General features: G+C 42.6%; 3 protein-coding genes across 4 annotated transcripts in view; 2 read left to right on the top strand and 1 right to left on the bottom strand.

Annotated features, from left to right (window-relative positions):
- LOC127607550 (uncharacterized) overlaps positions 1 to 24645 on the top strand; it is a 229996-nt gene that overhangs the window by 182209 nt on the left and 23142 nt on the right. The gene's annotated exons all lie outside the window — the stretch shown is intronic.
- macrod1 (mono-ADP ribosylhydrolase 1) overlaps positions 1 to 24645 on the top strand; it is a 177281-nt gene that overhangs the window by 32892 nt on the left and 119744 nt on the right. The window lies entirely within an intron of this gene.
- flrt1b (fibronectin leucine rich transmembrane protein 1b) overlaps positions 11760 to 24645 on the bottom strand; it is a 57893-nt gene continuing 45007 nt past the window's right edge. For both annotated transcript variants that reach the window (XM_052074240.1, XM_052074231.1), the window contains exons 2-3: positions 20054 to 20851; positions 11760 to 16481 (exon numbers count right to left, since the gene is read on the bottom strand). In XM_052074240.1, the coding sequence (XP_051930200.1) occupies positions 14274 to 16466 (2193 nt within the window). In that variant the 5' untranslated portion in view covers positions 16467 to 16481; positions 20054 to 20851 and the 3' untranslated portion in view covers positions 11760 to 14273. The remainder of the gene's footprint in view (positions 16482 to 20053; positions 20852 to 24645) is intronic.

Below are 24645 nucleotides of genomic sequence, written 5' to 3' on the forward strand. Positions count from 1 at the left end.
ACAGGTAAACGCCCCCTTTTGAATCAGCCCGCTAGGTCATTATCTCAAAGCTAATCCTTCGAAGGAATAAAATGGCGAAAAGAAAAAAAGATGATGAGAAAGGGTACCCTTCACGACGAATGGACCGAAGGATTCGCCTTTGTGGAGGGAACAGGTTCTGCGGTGTGTCTAATTTGCAATGACAAAATACCACCGTTGAAATGGTCGAATGTAAAGCGGCACTTTGACACACGCCATGCTACGTTCGGGAGACTCCAGAAAGAACGCGAGCAAGCTACTGAGCAGGGTGCAAGCTAGCCAGCAGCAACTCCGTGTACGGACCCGGCAAGCTGACTATAATTCCGCTAGCTTTCCTTAACCATTGTGAGGAACAGAAAACCTTCACGTGATGAGTATTGTAAAAACATTATTTTGAAGAATACATTCAGAGGCTTATTGTACTGCCATTTTGTTGAATTCACTTCACTTTTAAAATACAGTGTGTGTGTGTGTGTGTGTGTGTGTGTGTGTGTGTGTGTGTGTGTGTGTGTGCGTGCGTGCGTGTGTGTGTGTGTGTGTGTGTGTGTGTGTGTGTGTGCGTGTGTGCGTGCGTGCGTGCGTGCGTGCGTGCGTGTGTGCGTGCGTGTGTATATAATATGGTGATAATTAGGGCTGGGCGTTATGACTGAAAAGTATATCACATTATCAAGGATTTCATAATCATCAATATTGATTTAAATTACATTTTTAATTGTAGTTTTTTTACGATTGAAAATTAGGACCCACAAAAAATCCAGAATTTCAGTCCCGGCTTATCAGTCCATGGCCGAGAAGGAGGGGGGTGGTGGTGGGGGCCCTAGACTCCATGTGTACTTCCATCCAGGGGAAAAGCCAGATAGCGTTGTTTGTTTTGGAGGGACGGCCGCCCTCAATTCCAGACAGCCTTGAGTCCTTAGTCTGTATCTCCTCACTGGCGCCGATCAGTCGGATCCGAAAATTCTTTCCACAGCGCGGATTCCAACTTCTCCATGGTGTTGTCGATCGCGCGGAGTCGCTCCAAAAACCGCAACAATATTGCGGTTGAGCTCAGTCACCGCTTGAGTCTGAGTGTTGGACATTCGCGCCAAGCCATCCAGAGTGACCGGCAGCTTCTTCACTTCCAATAGAGCCGCTCCCGTCGGTTGAATTTTGCGATAGAACAGAAAGCTGCCAACACCAAACAGCAGCATACCTGTTATCAAAAGGCCAATAATGTAGATGTCTTCTACATCCTCCACGGACAGTACTATCAGGCACACCGGTCTCCACTTTCTCCATGGATCCAGGGCAGATCCGGCAGCAAGTGTCCCCGGAGGGCAAGCAGGCTCCCCACTGCCCGCTCTTTTCGTCGAAAAAATTTTGTCGATTACATCGAGAGACCAGCCAACTAATTCCATTGTTAGTTCTTCAGATGAAAAATATGGTAGGAGGCTAGGAAAAAAGTTAGACAAAGACAGTACAAGGACTAAGTGGCGAGCACGGAAAGAGTGGGGTGAGGGCAGGAGGGGCAGTGCAAAAAGCGTCCGCCTTCGTTGAGAGCCAAGCAGAGAAAAAAAAAAAAAAGAAAGAAAATGCTGAGAGGAAATCATGCACTGCAGACATAACATTGTTTACATTGTTTATGAAGACTTTTTATGGGTTTATTACTACAATAAACCCATAAAAATTTACTTACCGTATTTTCTGCACTAAAAGACGCACTACATTATGAGGCGCACCTTCAATGAATAGCTATTTTGTAAAAAAAAAATTCATACATTAGACTCTTCGCATCATAGGGCGTAATCTACAATGCCTCCACTAGATGGTTCTATGCTCCTTCCATTCAACTCGAGAGGCGTCCGTTCAACTTGAGAGGCGTTCATGACCGCCTCTGAAAAACGTAAATTTGTCATGATTCGGTTTAGGGACCAACAGGTGGCACTGTAGGGCTCCCCCGGCAGCTGCACACTTGTTGGTCATTTGGTCATTAGTTGTATAAAAGGACTCCTGCCCGAACACTCGGTGTAGGGTCATTGTTGCTTCTCGCTACTGTCATGTGTGTTGCTGTTTGCTCTTGTTTTCTGTCATGTTTAGTTCATTGTTATGTTTTAGATTTAGTCATGGTTTTTGTTTGAAACTTTGGACTTTGTGTATTTTGGATTTAGTTTTCTTTGTTTTAAATACAATTCTTCAAATACACCCCGCTCCTTCCTCCTGCCTGCTTTTTGGGGTCCACCACCACCTTGCAACGTGACAAAATTAACTATTACTGTACTTAAATGAAACTCGGAAAATTGAAAATAATGCATCAAAACAGAAAATTAAGCGAGGAAATCACAAAATAAATTCTATATCCCCCCTATAGAATTTATTTTGTGATTTCCTCGCTTGATTTCTTTGTGGTTTCATTGAAGTAAGAATTAGTTTAATTGAAAAACTGAAAAACGCATTGGCATTTCCTTGATCATAGCGCCACAACTACTACATTCACATGTCAGTAGTAATTGTTTATTCCTTTGTTGTGAAATCCATGTATGAAATCACAATATAAATTCTGAAGGGGGGGGGGTATAGAATTGATTTTGTGATATCCTTGCTTGCTTTTCAGTTTTGATGTATTATTTTCTTTTTTTGTAGTTTCATTGAAGTAATTGTTAGTTTACGTTTTTCGGGGGCAGTCTTGAATGCCTCTCGAGTCGAACGAAAGAAGGCACGGAGACAAAGACGTACCTGTATTTGTTGAGACTGTTTTAAAAAAATTAACTTACTTCATTTTTTCGGAGCTGCAACAAAAATGTATTTAATAAAGCAGTGGCACAGTTCACTGAACCTACTGCAAGTTATAACATTGGAAGCATTTCTCCAGGAAGGAGCCATTTAGGAGTCGATGTATTACCATAATGACCATACACAAGACGCACCGGATTTTAAGGCGCTCGGTGAGCTTTTAAGAAAATGAAAGACTTTTTAGTGCACCCAATGGTGTGGGAAAATACGGAATTAAACATTAAAAAATACTTAATTTTCAAAAGGTATTGGGATAATGTAGGCTAAATTTGATAATTTATGCTATATTTTTTAGCATTTATCCTCCAAGTCCGTTCGGACATGTTTGCCAATACGCTTGAACGAATTTGCCAAACAAGAATCTTTACTCACATACCAACACGCCAACGTGTTCCGCAAAACATGATGTCGGGTTAATAACAGTTCAGGTGACGACCGAAATTCGCTTCTCTTGGCACTTATTCCATCAATGTTGTTTCACACGGAACACATTTGCTCCGATGCTGCACCGATGTAATAATAATAATAATAATAATAATAATAATATATTTTATTTATATGTGCCTTTCAAGACACCCAAGGACACTTTACAGTCACAAAAAAACAAAACAACAACAAAACAAAAACAATACGGGTTGAGCAGCGGCAGCCAAAACACACCAGTTGTATTTTGTAGCGATATATCTTACACTGGAGCAAATTTTGTGGAGCGTTCACACGTACAAAGCCGCTGAGCGTGTTAACCCTAGTGCAGCCCCGATGCAGCCCCACTTGCATTCACAGGGCAGTTTCTGCAGCGGTGCAAAATGAAAAAAAGAGCAGAAAATAAACATTGGGAGGAACACAATGTGATCGAAGAGGATGCATTATAGTCCTCATAGTAGTCAACATCTTCTTTTATTCCTCAGGGAATCATACAGTTAAATATATCTTAGTGACATGATTAGAGCGGGAATGTGAGGCTAATTTCCTGCTGAGGCATCAAGCAGTGACACCAAAGTGTCTGTTGGATGTTTTTGTTCATGCAGTTGGTATCCGTCGAATCACTGGAGGCCCTCTCATTTTTTTCTTTTTTATTCTCTCTCCACCTTGTTGATTCTTGTGATGTCCTCTCCAGCTATTGCTTCAGAGGATTTCAGGCCACGGCTTCATGTTTTGTTGTTGCTGGATCACTTTATAGCTGGGAGGTAGTTTGCCGATTCCGTCTTTGCGGCGAGAATGAATCAGTTGTTTGTTTTGCAGCTCTCTAGATCCTTGGGGACCATCAGTCCCCTGTCACTCAGGGGTGAACAGGTGCACTTGTTTACCCGTCTCTCATTTGTTTGCGATGCTTCTGTCCACTTTCTGTCGATTACTTCATCAAAGGATTGCAAATGCAGACTGGGGCTCCAAGACAGATTGGACTGCGATGTTTGCAAATCTGAGCATGTGTGATGAATATTGATTTTCCTTTTCCTTAGGGTGTGTGCCTTTTTGCGTAATGTGTCCTGTTTTAAATCACTGTGCTGTATGATATAGTATCATTAGGCTATAATGTCCTTGCGTGTTTTTCTTACATTGCATCAAGTCACAGTTCTCTCTTTCCACCCCCGTCTATTTAGAATTTAGTCACACTGAAAAAAAATGGGCTCAGTCACACATACGTCACCGTGCCTTTAACTCTGTGAATTAGATTCCTTAATCACAGTCGATTTGGACTCTAAACTGACATGTTACAGTCGGGCTGTACAACACCAGTTATGTGTGAAATACATGCATTCAAGCCAACGCACATTTAGTGGAATGCATATATTAACAGGACGATATTGACCTTTAGCTCAAGGAGCATAATGTTTGCAAACACCCGAAGATGCTTCGCTGCTATCCTGCAAAATGTTTAAGCGTAGAGAAAGTGAAGTGGATGGAAGAAAACCCCAAAACAAAACAAGACTGGAATTTATTAAAATGCATTTCAATGCACTGAGCTAAGATGAGCTCTTGTATTGAAAATGGCTGTAATCAATAATTGTATAATAATCCCTTAAATGACAGTATATAAAATCCCACCCAGGGAGAATTATCGCCCGGCTGCAGCTGCTCTCGGCTTTATGGAGCTTCACAGTGTGCTTCATGTCATTGTTTAAGCTGCACTGCTGCAGCTGAAGTATTTTCTGCCAGTTGAACTCTGGGTGTCATTTTGGGCCTCAGCAGGAAGATGTTCATCGTAAAAGAAAAAGGGGGGTGTGGGTGGTTTGCGGGGAATCCACTTTTCAACCTCACGTTCAGGGTACAGTCACCGTTGAACACACAGCTGTTTCTTTCAACAGCATGTGGAAAACAGCCAAAGAAGTGCAATATCTTACCTGCTAAAATATAATAAATGAGAAGAATGTTCCTATTATACTGTTATAACACCTCAACTTAAGGGTCTTAAGGAGAAACGTTAAGCATTTTTTTCCCCAGGTCCCAGCTGGGTGGCTCTCAGAAAGTATTCTCCAACCAGATGCTCAAACACTGACAACTTTTCAGAGTCAATATTTTTTCCCCCGGCGGCCCAGTAGTCCAGTGGTTAGCACGTCGACTTCACAGTGCAGAGGTACCGGGTTCAATTCCAGCTGCGGCCTCCCTGTGTGGGGTTTGCATGTTCTCCCTGGGCCAGCGTGGGTTTTCTCCAGGGTACTCCGTTTTCCTCCCACGTTCCAAAAACATGCATGGCAGGCTGATTAAACACCAGAAATTGTCACTAGGTGTGAATGTGGGCGTGGATGGTTGTTCGTCTCTGTGTGCCCTGCGATTGGCTGGCAACCGATTCAGAGTGTCCCCTGACTACTGCCCGAAAACAGCTGGGATTGGCTCCAGCACCCCCCCGCAACCCTAGTGAGGATTGAGCGGTTCGGGAAATGGATGGATGGATGGATATTTTTTTCCCTTCATAATCAATCACCAGATCTCCAACATTGCACATATACTGCAGAGATAAACAAACTGACGGAGATTTGTGCCGGTGTTTCTGTGTGACTTTATTTTGAGTGTTGAAAAACACAGGCGGCAGATTCTAGAATGTTGTAAATAAGCAAGCGCTCTTTGCTGACAGAAAATGACAATACTTTATTTGTCAGAACACAAAGAGCACCGCCATTAGCTTGGTCGTTTCTAAGAAATAAACACGGTCATCTCACTTTAAACTAAGGGTGTGGAAAATAATCGATATTAATCGATACATCGATGCGCACGTGCGCGATCCGAGTGCATCGGCTCATTCACTAGGTACGACGCGATTGACGGGTGAAATCGCGATTCATCACGATGCATTGATGGGTATCGGTAAAATCCGATTCAAGCGCCGTTTTATTCATGTTAAACGTCACCTATATGCCCTTTCCTAGGCGCAATGAATGCACCATCATTGCTTTGCGTTTTGTGTTGAATACGGACGGTAGCCGTGCGTCACATACAGTCCAGTACACAACTAGCGAAACATTATGGAAGTTAGCTCAAGGGGAGGCGAGGAAACTACTATATTTAATGCAGCCGCAACATTCAAATCTTATGTTTGGAAATACTACGGCTTCGAAAAGAAAGACGGAAAGCTTGATAAAACCTCCGTAATTTGCAAGGAATGTCGCACTAAGAAGCCATACAACGGCAGCCCCACAAATATGCAGACCCACTTAAACCGATGGCACCAGATCACCGACAAGTTTCCCTCCCGCTTCCCCGCCCAGTTCCTCGTCGGACACCGGAGAAACTCTTGGTAAACCAGGTCAGGATCAGAAAAAAATTGCCTCTTATTTTGGGAGTCCCCTTGCAACTCACTGTGACCGCGCAATGGCTATAACTAAGGCCACTGCTTATTTCATATGCAAAGACCTCCAGCCTTAGCGTGGTGGACAACGAGGGTTTCAGACAGCTCGTGCACGTTTTGGAACCCAGGTATAAAATACCAGACAGGTCTGTGTTCACTTACAAACATATTCCCGATGTGTACAACAAAGTGAGAAGTGAGATTACTGTGTCGCTGAACAGTGCGCAAAGAGTTGCACTTACAGTGGATGGGTGGACATCTTGCGCTATAGATTCATATATAATTATATTTCATATAAGACACTCAGTGAGAATAGTCTGTTTGTGTTTACACTATAGCAACAGCTGTGAGTCTCAGGTGCCAAATTGTTTACATTTTCTTTGCACAAAACCCAATTGTGAAAGGGCTTAAATAAGTTGTTTTACAAGTTCTACTGTTTATAAGGAATAAAGTGGTATCCTTTTTGTAATACCATACTGAATTCCATCTTTTTAAAAGCTTTTTTTTCTTTGCTTATTTGCATCATGTTTAATTGCACAATATCGCAACAAATTGCATTGTATCGTATCGGATCGCATTGATTTGAACTTAATGTGTATCGCATCGTATCGCATCGTGACGACGGTGAAACGTATCGCATCGTATCGCCAGAAAATTCCATGTATCGTTTAAGTATCGCATTGCTGGCAGTGCATCGCGATGTGTATCGAATCGTCCTCAGTGCTGAGATTCACATCCCTACTTTAAACAAGCACCTACAGAGATCCTATCCTGGTGTGGTGTGTCAAAGTGGTTCTTTTGCTCTGAATGGTTATGTTAGCTTGGCTGTCACCTCATTGGTGGCAAAACTCGGTGTGTGTTAGGGGGTGGGGGCGATGTTAATTAGCCCAACTGTTTTGTCACAGTGGGGTAGAATGCCAACATTATGTTAAAGGGGTCGGTCACTCAAGATTTACTCGGTTGTTTAATTTCACACTTATACCCCTTTCCCACTGCCGCAAAATCACGGGTAAACACACTTTTTTGGGCACTGGGAAAGGCTCACTGGCCAGTGTCGAACCGTGTCGATCCGTGTCCACCAGCACGCCATTGCAGTCGGGTTGTGATCGCCTCCACTTGCAGTTTGAAAGCCTGACACGGGACTTCCCGTTAATTACGTGATGACATAGGGCGGTACGTGATGAGTCATAACATTGCGCGCCATCCGCCTTGTATATAGCACGCCCCCACAACAAAGCTAGGAGATCGCCCCTTAAGCTGTTGTCTCAGTAGTAGCAAAAAGTTGATCCTCCGCTACTTTTCGACCATTTTGAGGACGGTAAATAGCATGATAAAAGAAAGAACACTCGCTTCCATGTTGCTTTGTTTACCACCAAGGAGTCTGTCGCACTATCATCTTTGCAATCACAGTGTGGTGACGAAACCAGATGCAAAGTGGTGGTGGTGGTGGTGGTGGGAGGTGGGGGGGGGTGCAGAATTGCCTTCTGTTGGTCAATGGGAAAGGGGCATATTGCCAATTGGTTGCGTGGCGCCACGGATCACTACTATCCGCTAATTTCAGTGGGTATTAGTGTTGCAGGCCCTACGAAGATACAGCTATGAGTAAACAAACATTTAAACAAGTCCTTTTTTTCATAAGATGACTCCTTTAAAGCATTGTCTATTTTGGGACACTTTAAAAATGTGCCCTACAGGCTGTAGATCACTTTTGAGCTTGAAACTTTATTTTCCTCACATGTATATGCTCGCGAGACAACTGTACTCCATGAGATTCGTTTTATTCATCCTTTTTTTTTTTTTTTGTGATGCCGCCACCGAGGGGTACTCGCAATGCCAGCAAGAAGAAATATGACAATGACCGTAGAACTGGAATAAAACCTAGCGGTAAAGACAAAAGCTGTACAGGTCAGTGTGCTGCCAACACTGATGTATTGCTGCATAACAAAATGCCTCACTGCGGCATGTCCCCATAAATACTGTATACTTAATAATATGCCCTGAAAGGAATAAGAGCACAATAAACACCGTTACTGTCAGTGAGCTGCACAATGTCCTCTTTCCCTATCCACATATGCTGTGCTTGATTTATTGTTGATGATACACTTGAGTGACAATTAAGAAAACAAAGAATGAAAATAACACAACATTTGAATGCATTCAAGTACCACAGAGATCCCACTCTGTACATCCATATGTCAATGATTCAGCGCCATTTCTCTCTTCCAGTGTGTTTAAATTTGAATGAATGACCTACTAAGTGTTCGTCCGAACCGTGACAAAAAGTGATGTAACTCAATGTAACTCTAAAACCCCCACCTGGATCTCAGTTGTAACGGTGGAAGGATAAAACCCAAAAGATAAGTGCTCGAATCTACACGCCTGCATCTTTTAGTTGTGTCAAATGTGAGCATAATTTAGCTGAAAGGCCTCAGAGTCGATAATGGACTGCAACAACGATACATTTCCAAAATTATTTCAGGGTATTGCGCTGATGAGTACAGGCTGGTCCTGCAACACAGAGGAAGAATTGCAGCTAACCGGGCCTTAGCTTTGAAAACCACCCGCTGAGCCTCAGGTTTGCATGCAGAATGTACAAAAGATGCAATATTGATTGGACTCCACCTCGCCGTCACCTCTGGAAAGGAAGATTACGGTAATTTAAGAGTGTCTTATCAGAGGTGCTGAGGTTGTCATGGATACGTACACCTCACCTGGGTCCTCAACCTTTTGGTGGAGAGGCTGCTCTGCATCTCTGACTGCTAATAGAAGTGGAGAGCCAAATGACAAAAGCACAAAAAGTCTTAGTAAGATCAAGCAATTACAACCACATCTGATGCGATATGGGCCTCTGAGCACAGGAAATTGCATCATGTCAATTTGGATCAGAATCTCATAAAACTTGATTTGACATTTGAAGACGACACTGGTCAAATGCTGATCCTTCATCTTAAAATGTTGCATTTTTGGTCGGCCATGAGCCGCCGACTCTCTGCACAGGCAAAAAGGAACAAAAACAAAAGAAGTCTGTCATCTCTTTGTCTGTTCGAGAATATGAATCTGCTTACTTTTTGGGGATGTGATTCATATTTGTCATCTGTGGGCATGTGAAGTCCATTGAGACTTTTCTGTGACTATTCGAAATGGAAACAATTAAGACACCAAGATGCATTTGTGTAGTTTTTATGGAAACAAGCATTCTAATAAGAGAAAATCCTTTATATTCAACAATTGAATTCTGAAAAGGGTGAAAAGTATTCTTTTGGACAAGATTTTTTTTCTTCCAAACAATTATTACCATTTGAATGATAAGAATTGCCAATAACTCAGATATTTATATCAGAAAAATGAATGGATTTTCAAAAGAAACTTCAATGGGTTATGTATGTCTTAACTGATAGTGATCACATTTTATGAAATTGACCGATTTACAAAATATGAAGACTGACACCAATGAAAACAATCTCAAAGAAAGAATGGCTCAAAGGCTAGCAAGATGTGTTAATACGATGTTACCCTTCAGTGGCGCATCCGTGGTTTATAAACATCAACATACTGAGTCCACACAGACCATAAGACCCTTGGCCGTGCTGTTAAAAAGACTTCATCCTCTCCAGAGTTTTTCAAGGCCGTTTCCCCTATTCCACCTGACCTTCTGCGCGGCCACCATAGAAATCCAAGTGCGGTTTCACAGTCCATTAACCCCAAAGCAAGCAAACAACATCCACTCAAAGGCAAAGCGGCGATACATTGCAAGACCTCGCCACACTGGACGTGTATTATTGCCAATGTCTTTGCAGAGCCTCCAGAGTCATTAACGATGGCCGCCATCGCCGCCACCGTCCTCCCATCCTCGCAATCTGTTTTCGCCTCCGCCATCTGGGGAAGCGGTTCACGAGCATCTGTCCTAAATGCAGAAAGAATGCTAAACACCCGTCGACTCACAAAGGGAATCGAATCGTGAACAGACGGCGTTCTTCCCACACACCATCTGACCCCCCCTCAATCGCTGCAGGTCACTTTGGACTAAGCACTTTGGAATGTTACCTTTTTTTTTAAGAAATGAAAAACATTTATTTTCATTTTTGCTTACTTGGTGGGAGGAACATTAGTTGCCCTAACTCCCTGCCTTTGATATTGGGTATGGAATGAAGTGAATTTTTTTTTGTCCCTTCCCCCCATACGTTTTAAGTTCAACCTCTCTCAACCAATGTGCCTTGAGAGATCATCTGGTGTGCCACAGAAGAGTATCCAATTTCACTTAGTTGGTCTGAGTATTATATTTATCTATGACAAATAATGTGTCTTAGTGTTCATCTAGTGTACATCCTAAAAACTGACAAAATGACATAAATTAAATTAAAAGTAAAAAAAATCCCATTTCATCAAATCAAAATGAAATAAAAAGAAACTATAGTTAACAAACCCAAACTATTGTAACTGGTGCACTCTTTTCACATCCTGACATTACAACTCTAGAATGTTTTTCCCAGTTCCATTCACGGTGGGAAAAGTTTTGAAATAATTTAGCTTGATCATTTTTTGTATGACAAAACCTGTATTTGTTGTGTAGACCTTTCCCATTTCTTTTTTAGAGCCATTCTATATATGCTTGGAAATACTGTATTTCATCTTGTAATCTCAGTTTGTGCAAAGTCAATTCTTGTTTTTCATCTCCATCATCAGACCACACACATTTCAACATCCAGACACGCCGTTCACAAGCATTCACACCAAGATGCAGTCATACATCCCTCACATCGATCCATTCAACAGGCAGGAATTTGCACTCACTTGAGTGCGACTCGGCGTCTTCACTCAGGACCATAAATGGCATCTGAACAAATGCACACACTTTCTGGTGTGCTTTGACGCACAAATGTGTCAGCATTAAGATGGATATGCCTCCTAATTGTTTTGCGCTTTTCTTGGAAACTGAACGGCCACATGTATCCGTTGATGCATTCATCCAAGGTCCCTTACGTCTCAGCACAAATCATACAAATAATCTTGGCTTTGCATATCTTTTTTTAGCCCACCAAGTGAGATATGGGGCCATCTCTTGGTTTTAATGACCCTCCTCCCACACACGCACTGCATGTCATATACAACAATGAGCTCGTCGAATCACCCCTCTCTTTATTCGGCCTTTATTTGTTCGTGTAGAAAAAAAAGACAACAGACAAATAACTGGAATAGAATTTTGCACCCATTTTTATACATAACAGCATTCTCATCATCACATCGGGGGTGACATTTATTTTTTTCAAGGAATAAGGATTTGTACAGAGTGGAAGGTAGCCAGAGTGCTATTAAATAGAAACCGCAAAACAAGCACATACATTAAAAAATCAAATTAAAACAACCCAGTAGCTCTGCCAACATTGCTGCACAACTGTTCCCCCTCCCTTAGAATATACCGGCGAGGGCATTTGGAAAGCAGCTGGCATCCTCCCTGCTCTCTTGCCGTGTATGTTGAAGTGCACAGTGTGGCGGTCAGCCTGTTGTCAAAACATCACCTCCTGTATCTTTGCTGCTTGAAGGCTACTGAAACTGGACGATAGGCCCTGAGTCAACTGTGTCGTCCCATCTAGTTCATCTCACACAAGGTGGCAACTGATATCAAATACCCCGCTGAGTCAAAACAAATTATTTCGCCTTTATCTATGCGTCTATGCTATATTTGATGACATCTTGTTATATAGTTTTTTTAAAAAAATTGAGAATAGACACATGCATCAGAAGATTTTCAATTGTGGAACTTTTTCAAATTTGCTATTGTACAAAGGAGTTGTAGGACCACACAGAAATACCAGGTATCAATATCGGGCCTTATTTTTGACAGTTATAAGAATGACTGAAAAAAAAGGAATCCTGTGTACTTCAACTGTTGCTATAAAACTATTAATTTTATCCATATATTTAAGACTAAATTTGACTTTTTTCTTTTACAGTATAATGACACAATAAATAAAATCATTTTAACCATACGTTCTCATATGGGTTTAAAAGACACTCATTATATTGTTAATAAATCCAATTTTTCCGTGTAATTAGAACACTGCTTTTTTAATTTCCATCAGAAAATGATGAGGTTCTTAAACGTTTGTTTCTGTTATTTAAACTCGGTCTCGGACGTATAATTTGAGTTACTAAATTAAGAGTTTAAGATGCATGACTTGGTTTCTTTTGTGTCATTATTGAGGTTGACTTGATAATGCGAAATCTTAGTAATTCGACAGCTGATGTGTTTCTAATGTGTGGGTCTTCCTCATTTCAGAATGAGAGACAGAATATCCCCCCATGTGGACTAATCTATTCCATGTCCAATCGTTCAAGATAACTGTATTTATTACATCATCACATACGAGGAATAAGAGGGCCACTGTTAATTGAAGCAAATAGTCCTCGTCATATCTTTTGGAGCTTCACTTTGTGTAGTAGTAATTGGTAAATGGGCTGTCACTTAAAAAGCGCTTTTCTATCTTTGGTACTCAAAGCCCTTTACACGGTTTCCTCATTTACCTACTGATGACGCAGCATCAGGAGTAACTGCGGGTTCAATATCGTGCTTAGGACACTTTGGCAAGGTCGCAATGGCTGGGGTTTGAACCCCCAACCTCTGGATTGAGAGGCAACCACGCCATGCCGTCCCCAGTAATCACATTGATGGGACAGGGTTCTGATGCACCTTCCTTCAGATATCTAGCCATGTTTTGACTTACACCTACCTTGTAACAGAGCCTTTTTAACCTATCATCTTCCTCTTATGTGCCTCCTCTGCACCTACTCTGCGTTAAACTAATTATTTCTCAGTCCTAAAACAGCAGGATTCACTCTCTTTTGTTCTTCGTGTTTGCTCTTTCTATCGAAACATCTATCCATCCATCACATTGACTCTCTCTCCTCTTGCTCTCTCTCCCGCACTCATTAGTCTCCCCATGTGGCGGTTTGTGTCTCATTTCTTTGTCAGAACTCTTATCACTGCTGTCAGCTCCTTTGGCGAGAACAAAGTCGTCCTCTACTCACGGAACCACAAAAGACGAGAGAAATGAAAGCGCCTCGGCTCAAAACAAAGACGCAGGAAGGAGGAACAATTAAATTGGGTGAATTAATCCAGGGAAAAAGAAGGGGAGGGGGGTGCTTGAAACACGTATTTTCATGTCAACCGCGATTTACTGTCATCTGTGGGTTATAATAACGGTCAATTTCTCCCTCTGTCATCCCGTCATCGATACAGCAAAGAGCGTACAGTTGGTTGGAACATATGGGAGCTATCTATACACACATTAATTGCCTTTCCTGTGTATTATAAATATATTTCCTTGTACATCATCTAACCTAGTATATCAACCTCAAATAAGTTACTGTGTATGAAGAACAGCACTTTTGAAAGACACAGAGATAGCCAAAAGAGAAAAATGTAACCATATATAAATAGCTCTGATAGAAGGGCCCACTGTAAAAAGTGTGTTACAGAAGTAGAGTACAGTAGAGCAGGACAATTACTTCGGTCACGCAATAGCAATATCCGATCAACATGGCTGAGAACAGTCTCTTCTACTTAGCAAACATATCAGACGTGAACCAGCTGAGGCACAAAGGGTACTTTGGAAACCAAGGACAAAATGGCCAGCGGCCACAGGGTCGTCATCATAGAAATGGCGCCAGGCATTCAAGGCTCAGGGAGTGTGGCCCTGGGTTATCACGTGTAGGCATAATCTATGTCGGGAATGCCGCCCTCTCTGTAGCCACGGTTGGTACCATAAGTGACATGATGGTGGCTGGTTTGGCTAAGGATGGTGCCATTGAGGCTGCCGGCTCTGTGGCTACTCCTGTATGTCCCATTTGCATGGGAAGAAGAAGAAGAAGAAGAGGGGAAAATGGTGTGGATGTAGGTGACATCCTCCAGTTTGGGCTGCAAGGGCTGATGAGCCATGGCCGTCATCTGGAAGCCTGTAGGAGGGGCTCTGATCTCTAAGATGGAATTGTCTTTCTTGGTGCCCGACTCTACATAGTCGTCGTAATTTTTTGCTCCTCTGCCTCTGTTGTAGGAATTTGAGTCCCCTGACTTGTAACTTGGTCTTTGTCCATACCAGCAAAAAATACCAAAGATGAGCAGCAGGCTTACTAACGCTGTGGCTCCCCCAATGATCCCTGCCAAGGGCAAGGCTGATAGCTCAGAGTCTTGTGTGTCCTTATTTGACCCCTCGCCCCTGGAGTTCACTACAGCCTCTCCAGTTTCTATCTGAGCACAGGCTGGAGTCGAATCTTTAGTGTTCATTTCAACGCCGCCAACGCGAGCTGTCCCCATGTTGGAGCCGAGAAAGGTCTCCTGTCGTAATGGCAGCAGGCAAATGAGGTAATGCGAGTGTGGTGTGAGTTGGGTGAGATGGTACTGCCTCCTCTCTCCAGGAACAAGAGTCTCTGTGATTGAGCCGAGTGCCGCACTGGTACCTAACCTCAGCCATGATAGACGGAACGACGGTGCCGGCTGCGGGCACAACCAGCTAACGAGAACACTGTCCGAAGAGAGAGCTTTCACAGTCAGCTCTAAGGCCCCTCCGGTTACATGTCCCTCTCCCCCTGCAGGAAGAGGCATAACCATACCTGGCCGTTTAGCTCGGAGTGTGTAAAGGGAACCTTGCGTGGGGACCAACAAAGAGTTTGTGGTGGTGCTGCCATGGGATACACCTTGCCCGCCCCCTCCAATACTATAGTCACCTCCTTCGTTCTTTTCTGATGGATTTCCCCCGACTCCAATGGCCGGACCAGCTGGAGGTCCTTCGCACTGTTCCATTAGATAGGTAAGGTCTTTAAGGGACTGGCCCTTCACCGCCTCGGGCCCCTGACAGGTCAAACCCCTGACTGTTACAGCTGCCCCCCAGCTATGAAGCCATGTGTGGAGCCAGCGAAGACTGCAACTACAGTACCAGGGGTTTCCTCGTAGCAGCAGCAACTCCAGACTATCTGCATCCTTAAGAAGCCCTCGGGGCAGACTGGTCAGATTATTTCCTGATAGGTCTAGCTTCTGGAGCCGTCGCATTCCATCCAGAGCCCCTCGTGGTATGTGAGTCATCCCATTGTCCTGTAAATGGAGCCGAACGAGATGAGCTGATGGGAGGTTGACCGGTGGGGACTGCAAGGCATTTCTGACTAGTGACAGCTCCGTCAGATTGGAGAGGCGAGAAAAGGTGTCATCTGCAATGCGTGTGTTGGCGAGCAGATTCCCGTCCAGAACCAAGCGTCGTAAGGAGGCGAGCCCTCGGAAGGCATGCGTGGGGATGGTGTTGATTCTGTTGTCGTCTAATCGCAGCTCCTCCAAGGATGCAGGCAAGCCTGCAGGAATGCTCGACAAGTGGTTCCGAGAGAGAAACAGCAGTCTGAGCCGTGGAGTCCCAGAAAAAGCACGTTCCTGTATGCTCACTGTAGATATTGAATTATCATCCAAGTGTAAACGCTCCAGTAGTGGTAACTTGGCCAGAGATGATCGTGGTAACATTCGTATGTTGTTATCCTGCAAATGGAGCTCTCGTAATGATGGCGGAAGGTGTATAGGGAACTCATCCAACTGGTTGGCATACAGGTAAATAACTCGTATGGAAGTGCTGTGCTCCAGTGACGGAGGCAGGCCAGCGTTACTCAGCCGGTTGCTTTGCAGGTAGAGGATGGCGGCCGTCAACGGTAGAGGAGGAATTAGACTGAGTCCGCGGTCATTGCAGTAGACAAAACCCTCATCGCAGCGGCAGACTGAGGGACAAACAATTCCCTCATCTCCCTCACCCGTCTCCAAGGCAATCGCAGCTGCAGCCAGTTCCAGCACCTCAGCCAATAAAGTGAGGCATAGCAGGAGCAGGAAAAGCCAATCGCGAAGCTCCGCAAGACTTTCGGTTGCCATGTTGGTGCCCAGCTCCTGATGGGGAAACAGAAATGTGAAACTGTTTTAAAACTGCTGCAAAGTCTTAGTGAGGATTGTACTGTCAATACTGTATTATATAAGGTGTTTTATTGAAAGATTATTCCCACTTGCATTTTACAACACGGAGAACAGATTATTCTGAAGAAATATTTTGGGTTGACTTCCCCTTTAAAAAATGTTTTTTCCTTCCTCCACACTTTAAACACATGTAAATGTAGGTAGAAACCCTGAATCACTTTTAAAAACACTTTCTTGTTTTGCATTTTTAAACATCGGTGACTGTGGATCTCCTTTCTTACATCCGAGGGTATTACAGTACACTCGATGCCTAATAATTTCGAGAGGGTGTAATCATAAAGTAATATGATGTCATACAAAGTGTAAGCCGCAAAATAGGGTCTCCTGCCAAACAAAGCAAACAGCTAACAGTGACATTTTTAGTGACCTAAAGAGAGATTTTCATACACTTTAACGGCCAAAACACAATGAAGAGGAGACGCTCGTGCTGGTGATCCACCTTTCTTGAATCGCTTGACATATATGCAGTCAACTATTACTAGATATAAAGTTTTTCCTCTTACTTCAAGTATTCGTTCTGGGGATTGAATCGTGAAACATACTTCGCAGAGACTGTCCATTATTATTTGGGTCAGTGCAACCGAGCACAAGACCAATGGGCAATTTAACACAGTGAGAGATGTGAGGTGGAGTGATTGGCTGAAGAAGATTACGAGAATCAGGGAAACCAAATGGATGACAGGGATGGAGAAAATTGGACAGTGACAGAGATTAACCGAAATGGAGAGAGTGACATGAAACTAAAATGGTGAAATGATTGGGAGGAGGAAATCCAATGTATTGCACGCAGTTCTGTTGGTAGCTGTGAAGACAACAGACGTAATGACCTGGGTGTCACAGCACTACATCAAACCCCACAAGGAAAAGGAGCAATTGAAATGCTGAATTGCATCATGATTGGAGAAATGCTCACACAAACTAAGGAAGCGATCATAAAGCTTTCACATACTATTGTCTCAGTGAAAGCCGGCATGCATAATAATGCACATCTTGTCTTAGTTTCTCTATTGTTTGTGAAATGTCGGTGAATTATTCTGGCCTGAACTATCCTGAAATGTAATGCAACATGACTGCAGTCCTATATTATTGTTTTATGATGTGTGCAAGTGAGCACGACTATACATAACAGGAAAAAAAAACCCAAATAATTATCTGCTCTCAATTCCACTCGCTGTGAGTGAACTATTTATAGAACATGAATAACATACAGTGGTAAAAGTTGTGTTGATTACAGAGTGGCCTCGCCTCCTTTGAGTCCTTTCATTTTCTTTTCCTCAGGCTGTATATGTTTTTTTATATGATTTGACAGCACATTTGATAAACAAATCCACTTCGGGCAAGTATCCCCCCCCACCCCCCTTTCCTTTCTGTGCAAATGCGCCTGCATGCATGGGCAAATTCTAACTTGCTAGATGCAAACTAGCCCCTTAGCTGCAGTCAAAATCCATGCAAAGTGAACGAGACAAGGCAACAATAGAACAGACAGAGGGGTGGGTTTGGGGTTTTGTGGTGGATGAGAAGGGACGGATGGAAATGCGGAAAGGAGGCAGATGGAGAGCAGCTCTGTCAGTCACATGAGGAGAGGGGGGATGGCTGGAAAGAAGTGCGAGAAAGCAACTCATAATTAGAATGAGTGATTGTGAGTAGTTGATGTGTAGGGGCGTAGCCAGGAATTTTCAGAAGGGTGCCGAGGGTGACAAAACACCACACTGGTCAGATAGATGCATTGGGGTGGCCACAGGCGTGGACTGAGAAGTCTGGTTCATCTGATTTGTAGTGCACCACGTAGGAGGGGAAGACTACTCGTCTGGGATACTACTGACTATTGCCTGTGAATCTGCAAAGTTGTTTTTAGTGACAGTGTTAACTTTATATTTTACTTTAATCCCACTTGAAACATAAAGCGTAAAGTTGACCTTTGCGGTGATAGTAGTAATTCAGCCATGCAGAAGGTTCATGTGTTACAAAGGGAAATTACATAACGTCAACTTTAGTAGCTGTCTCCATGAAATGAAGAGATCAAAAAGCATCGTCTCATTTCCCCCAAATATTTCTACGTCCCGACTTGCTGGGACGTACCCTCTACACGTGGGACCATATTTACTTCCATAAACACTGTGCCATGAGTCACTTGACGTGCTTTGTGTGCATGCGCATCACATCACCGATGCCTTCCGTTCACATTCTAAATACCATTTGTTTTTCTAATGAATGAATGAGTCCATAAAACGAGACGATTTCTCAAAAATATTCGAATTGGGCGTCACACGCTGCAGTATGGACATGACCATAGTCATATAACATTTTTTGTACATTATTTTGTAACATGATAATTTTGTGTCAGAGGAGGATTAGCTCATTAAATACCCACTGATAGTCCGCCACAGGCTTGTACGCAGTGGTTAAGAAACAGACAGTATGCCATATAATTTGGTCTGGACCCAGACTTTGTTTTCTTTCTTTGGTTTTTCTCTGAATGGAATTTCCATTTCAGCATTACAAGCGTTGCCAGAATTTAAAAGGAACATATGGGCACAAAATGGACTCTGAAAGGAGAAAAACATATTGGGAACGGTCTACGAATATTAATAGGCATATGCTTTAATTCAACACGATAACAGTTCTCCTTTGAGCTTTACTTTTTAAACATTTTGGTGACACATCTTCATAAAGAGCCTCAGAGTTGTGTTGCAGTATTTACGCTCCTCCCATATCTGTTTTCAGTAGCCCGTGGCAGCCCAGCTTACCTCCTGCTTATCTTCTCACATTTCCCCCTTCAACTGTTGAATCGCACATACTCAGTTTTGATCAATCAACTCCAGCTCATTTATTTGGCCCAAATCTCTTGTTCACTTTCATTTTACAAATTTATCCGAAGAACCTGATTGACAAGTGTTTCATGAGGCTTTTTTGGGGAAGATGACATGGACTTTACTGTGTATCAATATCCCTTTAGATCTCGGGGCGCATCACACAGCGAGTACCGACAGGCCCTTTGCACTGTATTCCATGTTCGTTATTGTATTTCATGTTTCTTGTGCAGAGCGTGCCTGTCAAGTGAAATTTTCGTTGCGCAAACGTGTAATGACAATAAAGGCAATTCAATTGAATTCTTTAATAATTGCCCTGAAATTGACTGGCAACCAGTATAGAGAGCCTTAGAAAATGAATGGATAAGATTGTGTCTATTTTCTTCGCCTTTTCATCTGGCTTACTTTTTTTGGATTTGTCACACCGTAATTTCCTTTCTATTCTTCCACTTTCTGGCCACAATCCAAAAACTTTCACAGGAGTTTTTTTTAGACTCGTACGTGTAAATGTTATTGACTGCGGCATCCCACTTACAGAGTGGATGTATGGAATCACTTATAAGAGAAAGCCCCTAGATAGTGTGTGTGTGTGTGTGTGTGTGTGTGTGAGAGAGGATGACTAAAAGTGTCTTTAAGTGGCATTACGGCCTTAGGTATGATTTCATAGGGCTTGCTAACCTGTTCAGTACTTGTCTTTAACTTCTGCCGCAGTTGTGTATTTCTTTGTGAGGAACTGGTTGAAAGGAATTTTAGTTGGTTTTGTGTGAGCGACTGAGGATGTCGTCGCAGGGGGTATCGGCGCTTTGTCTTCCTCCAGCCGTTCAGATATGTAGTCTAGTTTCTTGAGGCCGTGGGATCTTCCTCAGCGTGGACAAATGATGATAGGGATAATGATAGTCTTTACTACAGGGCTTCAGTCGCAACACCAGCATGGCTTCGGGCCACCACATTCGTGAGCTGTGTTTTCATACTGCCGGGCTCTCTCGCTCTATCTGTGAATAAGGGGGATGCTAGGCCTGCCAACTCAAGTCATCCTCACCAAGCATCCACAGGCAACAGTATGGCCAGACAGTCCCAAATCAGGTGTTAGACTCTAAGGTCCTTTTCTGAAGTCAAAGACATTCCCGTATGCTCACGTGAGCAGCAGGTCATGCAAAAACGAAAACAAAAAAAAAGACCCTTTTCAAGGTGTCCTCTGGTTTTACTATAAATGTATAAATGTCCCAAAAAAGGACTTTCAATAGAAGATTCAGTCTTCGGCAGGTTATTTTTTTCCCAGTGATGCCTTTCACAGAATGATATTTTGAACACCTTTCCTTTAGTTTCTGCCTTGCTGTTCAAACTAGTCCACTATATTCAGGGCATTGAGGGCCAGTCCAGGGTAAAAAAAAGTCTCCCACAGGTCCGTAGAACTGTTCTTCCTGGTATGCTGAAGGTGACTTCAATGATGCTTGCTCCAGCAGCTTGTTATGTTGCCTGGAAGTACAAAGAAGAGTACACTATTTACACTTATTGTTTGAAATGATTGTACAGTCTGTTGTAGATCTAGTTCTAAACGTACCCTTAATTAATCTACTCAATGATCTGAATCAGTCAGGGAATTAGTGATCCAGTGTTATGAATCGCAGCTCTTAATCTCAATCTTTCTATTCTGTGTGTGTATATCTATCTATGTATGTATCTATCAACAGTGAAACTCCTCTACAATGAAATCATGTTTTCAGCAAGAAATTTTTCACAACAGGGGGGTTTTCACTGTAGCAAATTCGATCCCAGATGAAAACACACACACACACACACACACACACAAAACGTATGTGTACACGCACACACATTCAAAAGTGCATAAGTATGAGCACACACTTATTTGACACTTCATATTGTCTGTGTAGAAAGAAAAAAAGGGAAAGAAATTGTGAAATTTACGATCAGCATTCACTTTCACTTACATCAATTTCTTAGATAATGTCTTCAATTTTGCTTGCTCTGTATTTCATTTTGATCACTTTTACCCTCTCTTCCAGCATCAGAGCTCTTCTTGTCTTAGCTGCTTGACATCCAAAGGTCCGTTTTGTAGCCATTTTAGCAATGCAACGTCCATGCTCGTCTAAATCTAACAATAACCAATACTTCCTGGACCCGGTGGCTTTTCTTTCCACCATCTCATTGTCTTTAACTCGACCTCACCAACCATCCACGATCACACTCACAGTCGTGAGATGCAATGCAAATGATTTCAGCTTGAGTCGAGCTGTGGACAATGTTGACAGGCTTGCATGCAGTAGCCATACATTTAGCTATGGCTTCAGCAAATGTGTTCTTCGTCGTGTTATCCATTTTCTTGACTTTGAAATGATCCATAGCTGTCTTGGACAAGGTGGCGGAGTACTCACATCAGCTGTGTGTGCTCGGCCATTAAGTGGTATTTCCGACTCGACGTGATATGATGATAGCTCAGTTTATGACTGCAAAATATACAGGTAACTTTCCTCTTTGGTCAGTGGAACTATCTGGCAACTGTTTAAAAGTAAACTTTCCATTCATAAACTCTTTAAGTATCCGTTTTCAGTGTCTCGCGCTGCCGTGGCTGGCAAAACAAACATGCGTGGACCTGTGCAGCGTGCTTGTTGTTTTGTTTCCGGTTTATTTATAGAGCAACGTAACATCCGCTGTGACGTGAGCCGCATTAATCTCGCGAGAAAAAATTTATTCCCATTGAAATTCATTTAAATTAATGCCAATAAAAATGTGTTAAACTGATAATTTATATATCTACATACTGTATATATATATATATATATATATATATATCCGAAGAACCTGATTATATATATATATATATATATATATTATATACATACACTAGCTGCGGAAGGCTGGTAAGGTGTGCCTTCGGCCCACAAAGGTGTTGTTGCTTGGTTCAACTTTTTGTTCATCTTCATTGCTTATCGCGAAAATAAAGAGATGTTTAGCTCAACTAAATAACTAACAATTTCATTGCAATGCTTGTGGGTAGACAACATTTTTTCGCTAAGATGCCCGCGCGATCGTAGTGAGCCACTGCCTGAGTGGCGCAGTGGCGGCGCGCAGCGGCGCGGTGAAGTAGGTACGTTTTGAAAAGGGACAGACGGAAGGACAGACCGCGTGCGGGACGACGCGCAATATATATATATATATATATATATATATGCATAAAAACCATGACAAACAAGAGTGAAAATATTATCTGAAGTCTTGTTTGCAGTTCAGCCTGAAAAGAGACGAACCAAGAGAACGTCTGGGTGAATCAAATTTAATTAGTGAGACGGGGTTACGTGATGAGGATGCATAAATGTCAGCCTTTTGCATTGGTTCTGGGCCAGTTCATTAACTGCAGTTTAGGGGAAGATCAAACTAAAACTGTTGGACACAGGAGCTCTCAATATTTTTGGCTCATGACACTCATTAAATGACGGGATGCCTGCTTGCACTCCCAGTCACTTGCTGCTAATAGTGCAGTGCATCCTGCATAAATTAGGTTCCAAATGACAAACATCATCCTTTCACAATGCCAAAGCAGTAATGCAGTATTCAACTGGTTTAAAACCAACACGATTTAACGCTAATGGGACTTAATTTACTTTTCTTGTCAGTTATGGAAAATACCATCACTCAAGACATTACTGTAGATGCCATGTTAAATGAGGACCAAAGGGAAAACAGAAGCTTTCGTTTCAGTGTCCCAATGCCAGCAAGTTTCATTCTTAAAACAATGAAGCATACCTAAAAATCACGGGACCAATAATTATCCCCTTCTGATCTGATTATAGTGGAAATAAAGTCCATTGTGAAAATACTTCCTGAAGGTCAAGCCTTCATCTACGCAGCACATAATTCCCAGTGTGTGCAAGCACCCCATTAAGGAAACCATGTTTTATAGCTCTGCGCACCTTATTTATTTATTTATTAAATTTAAACACTAAGTGTTTGCACCTTGAGTGCGGAGTCAAGCTCCCAGATGAACACTGGCTTTACCAAGACAAAGTCCTCATCAGGAATACAGAGTGTACAGAGACAAACTCATCAAGGCCATTAACTGCTCCGCTGCGCTCGCTCGCCTGTTCACTCCATCCCGAAATAAGTAGACTACCTAACCAACCGGGACATTATCGTGCCGTTTGCTGAGACACAAATCGAGACAAATAAAGCTGTTCTCATTTTCATTTTCAAAGGACACACGTGCGCAGAGGAACTTGGTCAGCCCGCGTATGTCTGGAAATGTTTTCATCCTTGAACCCAACTCTGGTTGCTGCCTCAAATGGAAAGGAATGCTGTAAAATTACTGCACTGTTTACAGGAGTAGTTAGAGTTGTGTGTGACGTGGTAAATGATCCTTTGTATGAAATAAACCAGGGGGGAGAACTCATTTGCCGCTTTGTAAATAGATTTGTTCTGTATGCACAGAGAACAGTGAACGTCTGCCATGTAAACCGCTCGACAAGTGCTGTCTGCAAAGCATATCCGCTTGATGACAGGCTTTGGGAGTAGTGAAATGATGTCAATAATCACAGATGGGGCTTTGCGCTTTTCACCTCTTCTTCATTAAACACCGACAAATCCATCCAGGTTCTCCAGCCGTCATTCTTCCAAATCACTACTTGAAACAACTCGATCTCCTGACGTACTTTAGATGCAAGGTGAATCTCAAAAAGCGAAAATAGCAAAGGTTGCACGGTTCGGAATTTGACATTGCTAGTGCGGACAGTAAATGTGACGACTTTTCCCTTTGTCAAAAAAGTCAGCTTTTTGGGGATTTATTGTTTAGGGGGGTACCACGGTATCAAATAGAAAGGGTATGTGAAACTTGCTTAGAAGAGAGGCAAGCACAGTAGCACTGCCACTCACACTAAAATATGTCTCATCAGAATCTACAAGAGCGCTGCCCTTCACTCATATCAACTATTTTGCTTGATTAATCATTCGTAGTCCCCGTTTAACTTTAATTTGTCCAAATCTTTGAATTTCAGCCGTTCAACAGTAAATATCTGATTTCTGTCATTCTCAGGGAAAGCAGACCGATTACAGTATCATTGTGATTAAGCAAAAAAAAAAAAAAAAAAAACACCCCACCATGTTTGCTTATTTTCTGAAATCAGGAGCCAAATCTGGAACTAATCATCATCATTTGTTTGTGCAGTCAACTTGAAATATTTACCGGTACCTGTTTTTCAGGCAAGGGATGACATCAGGTTCCCCAAAAGTGACAGATTAATCAATTATCAAAATGGTTT

The sequence above is a fragment of the Hippocampus zosterae genome, chromosome 1, assembly GCF_025434085.1.
Source record: "Hippocampus zosterae strain Florida chromosome 1, ASM2543408v3, whole genome shotgun sequence".
NCBI classification, from domain to species: domain Eukaryota; kingdom Metazoa; phylum Chordata; class Actinopteri; order Syngnathiformes; family Syngnathidae; genus Hippocampus; species Hippocampus zosterae.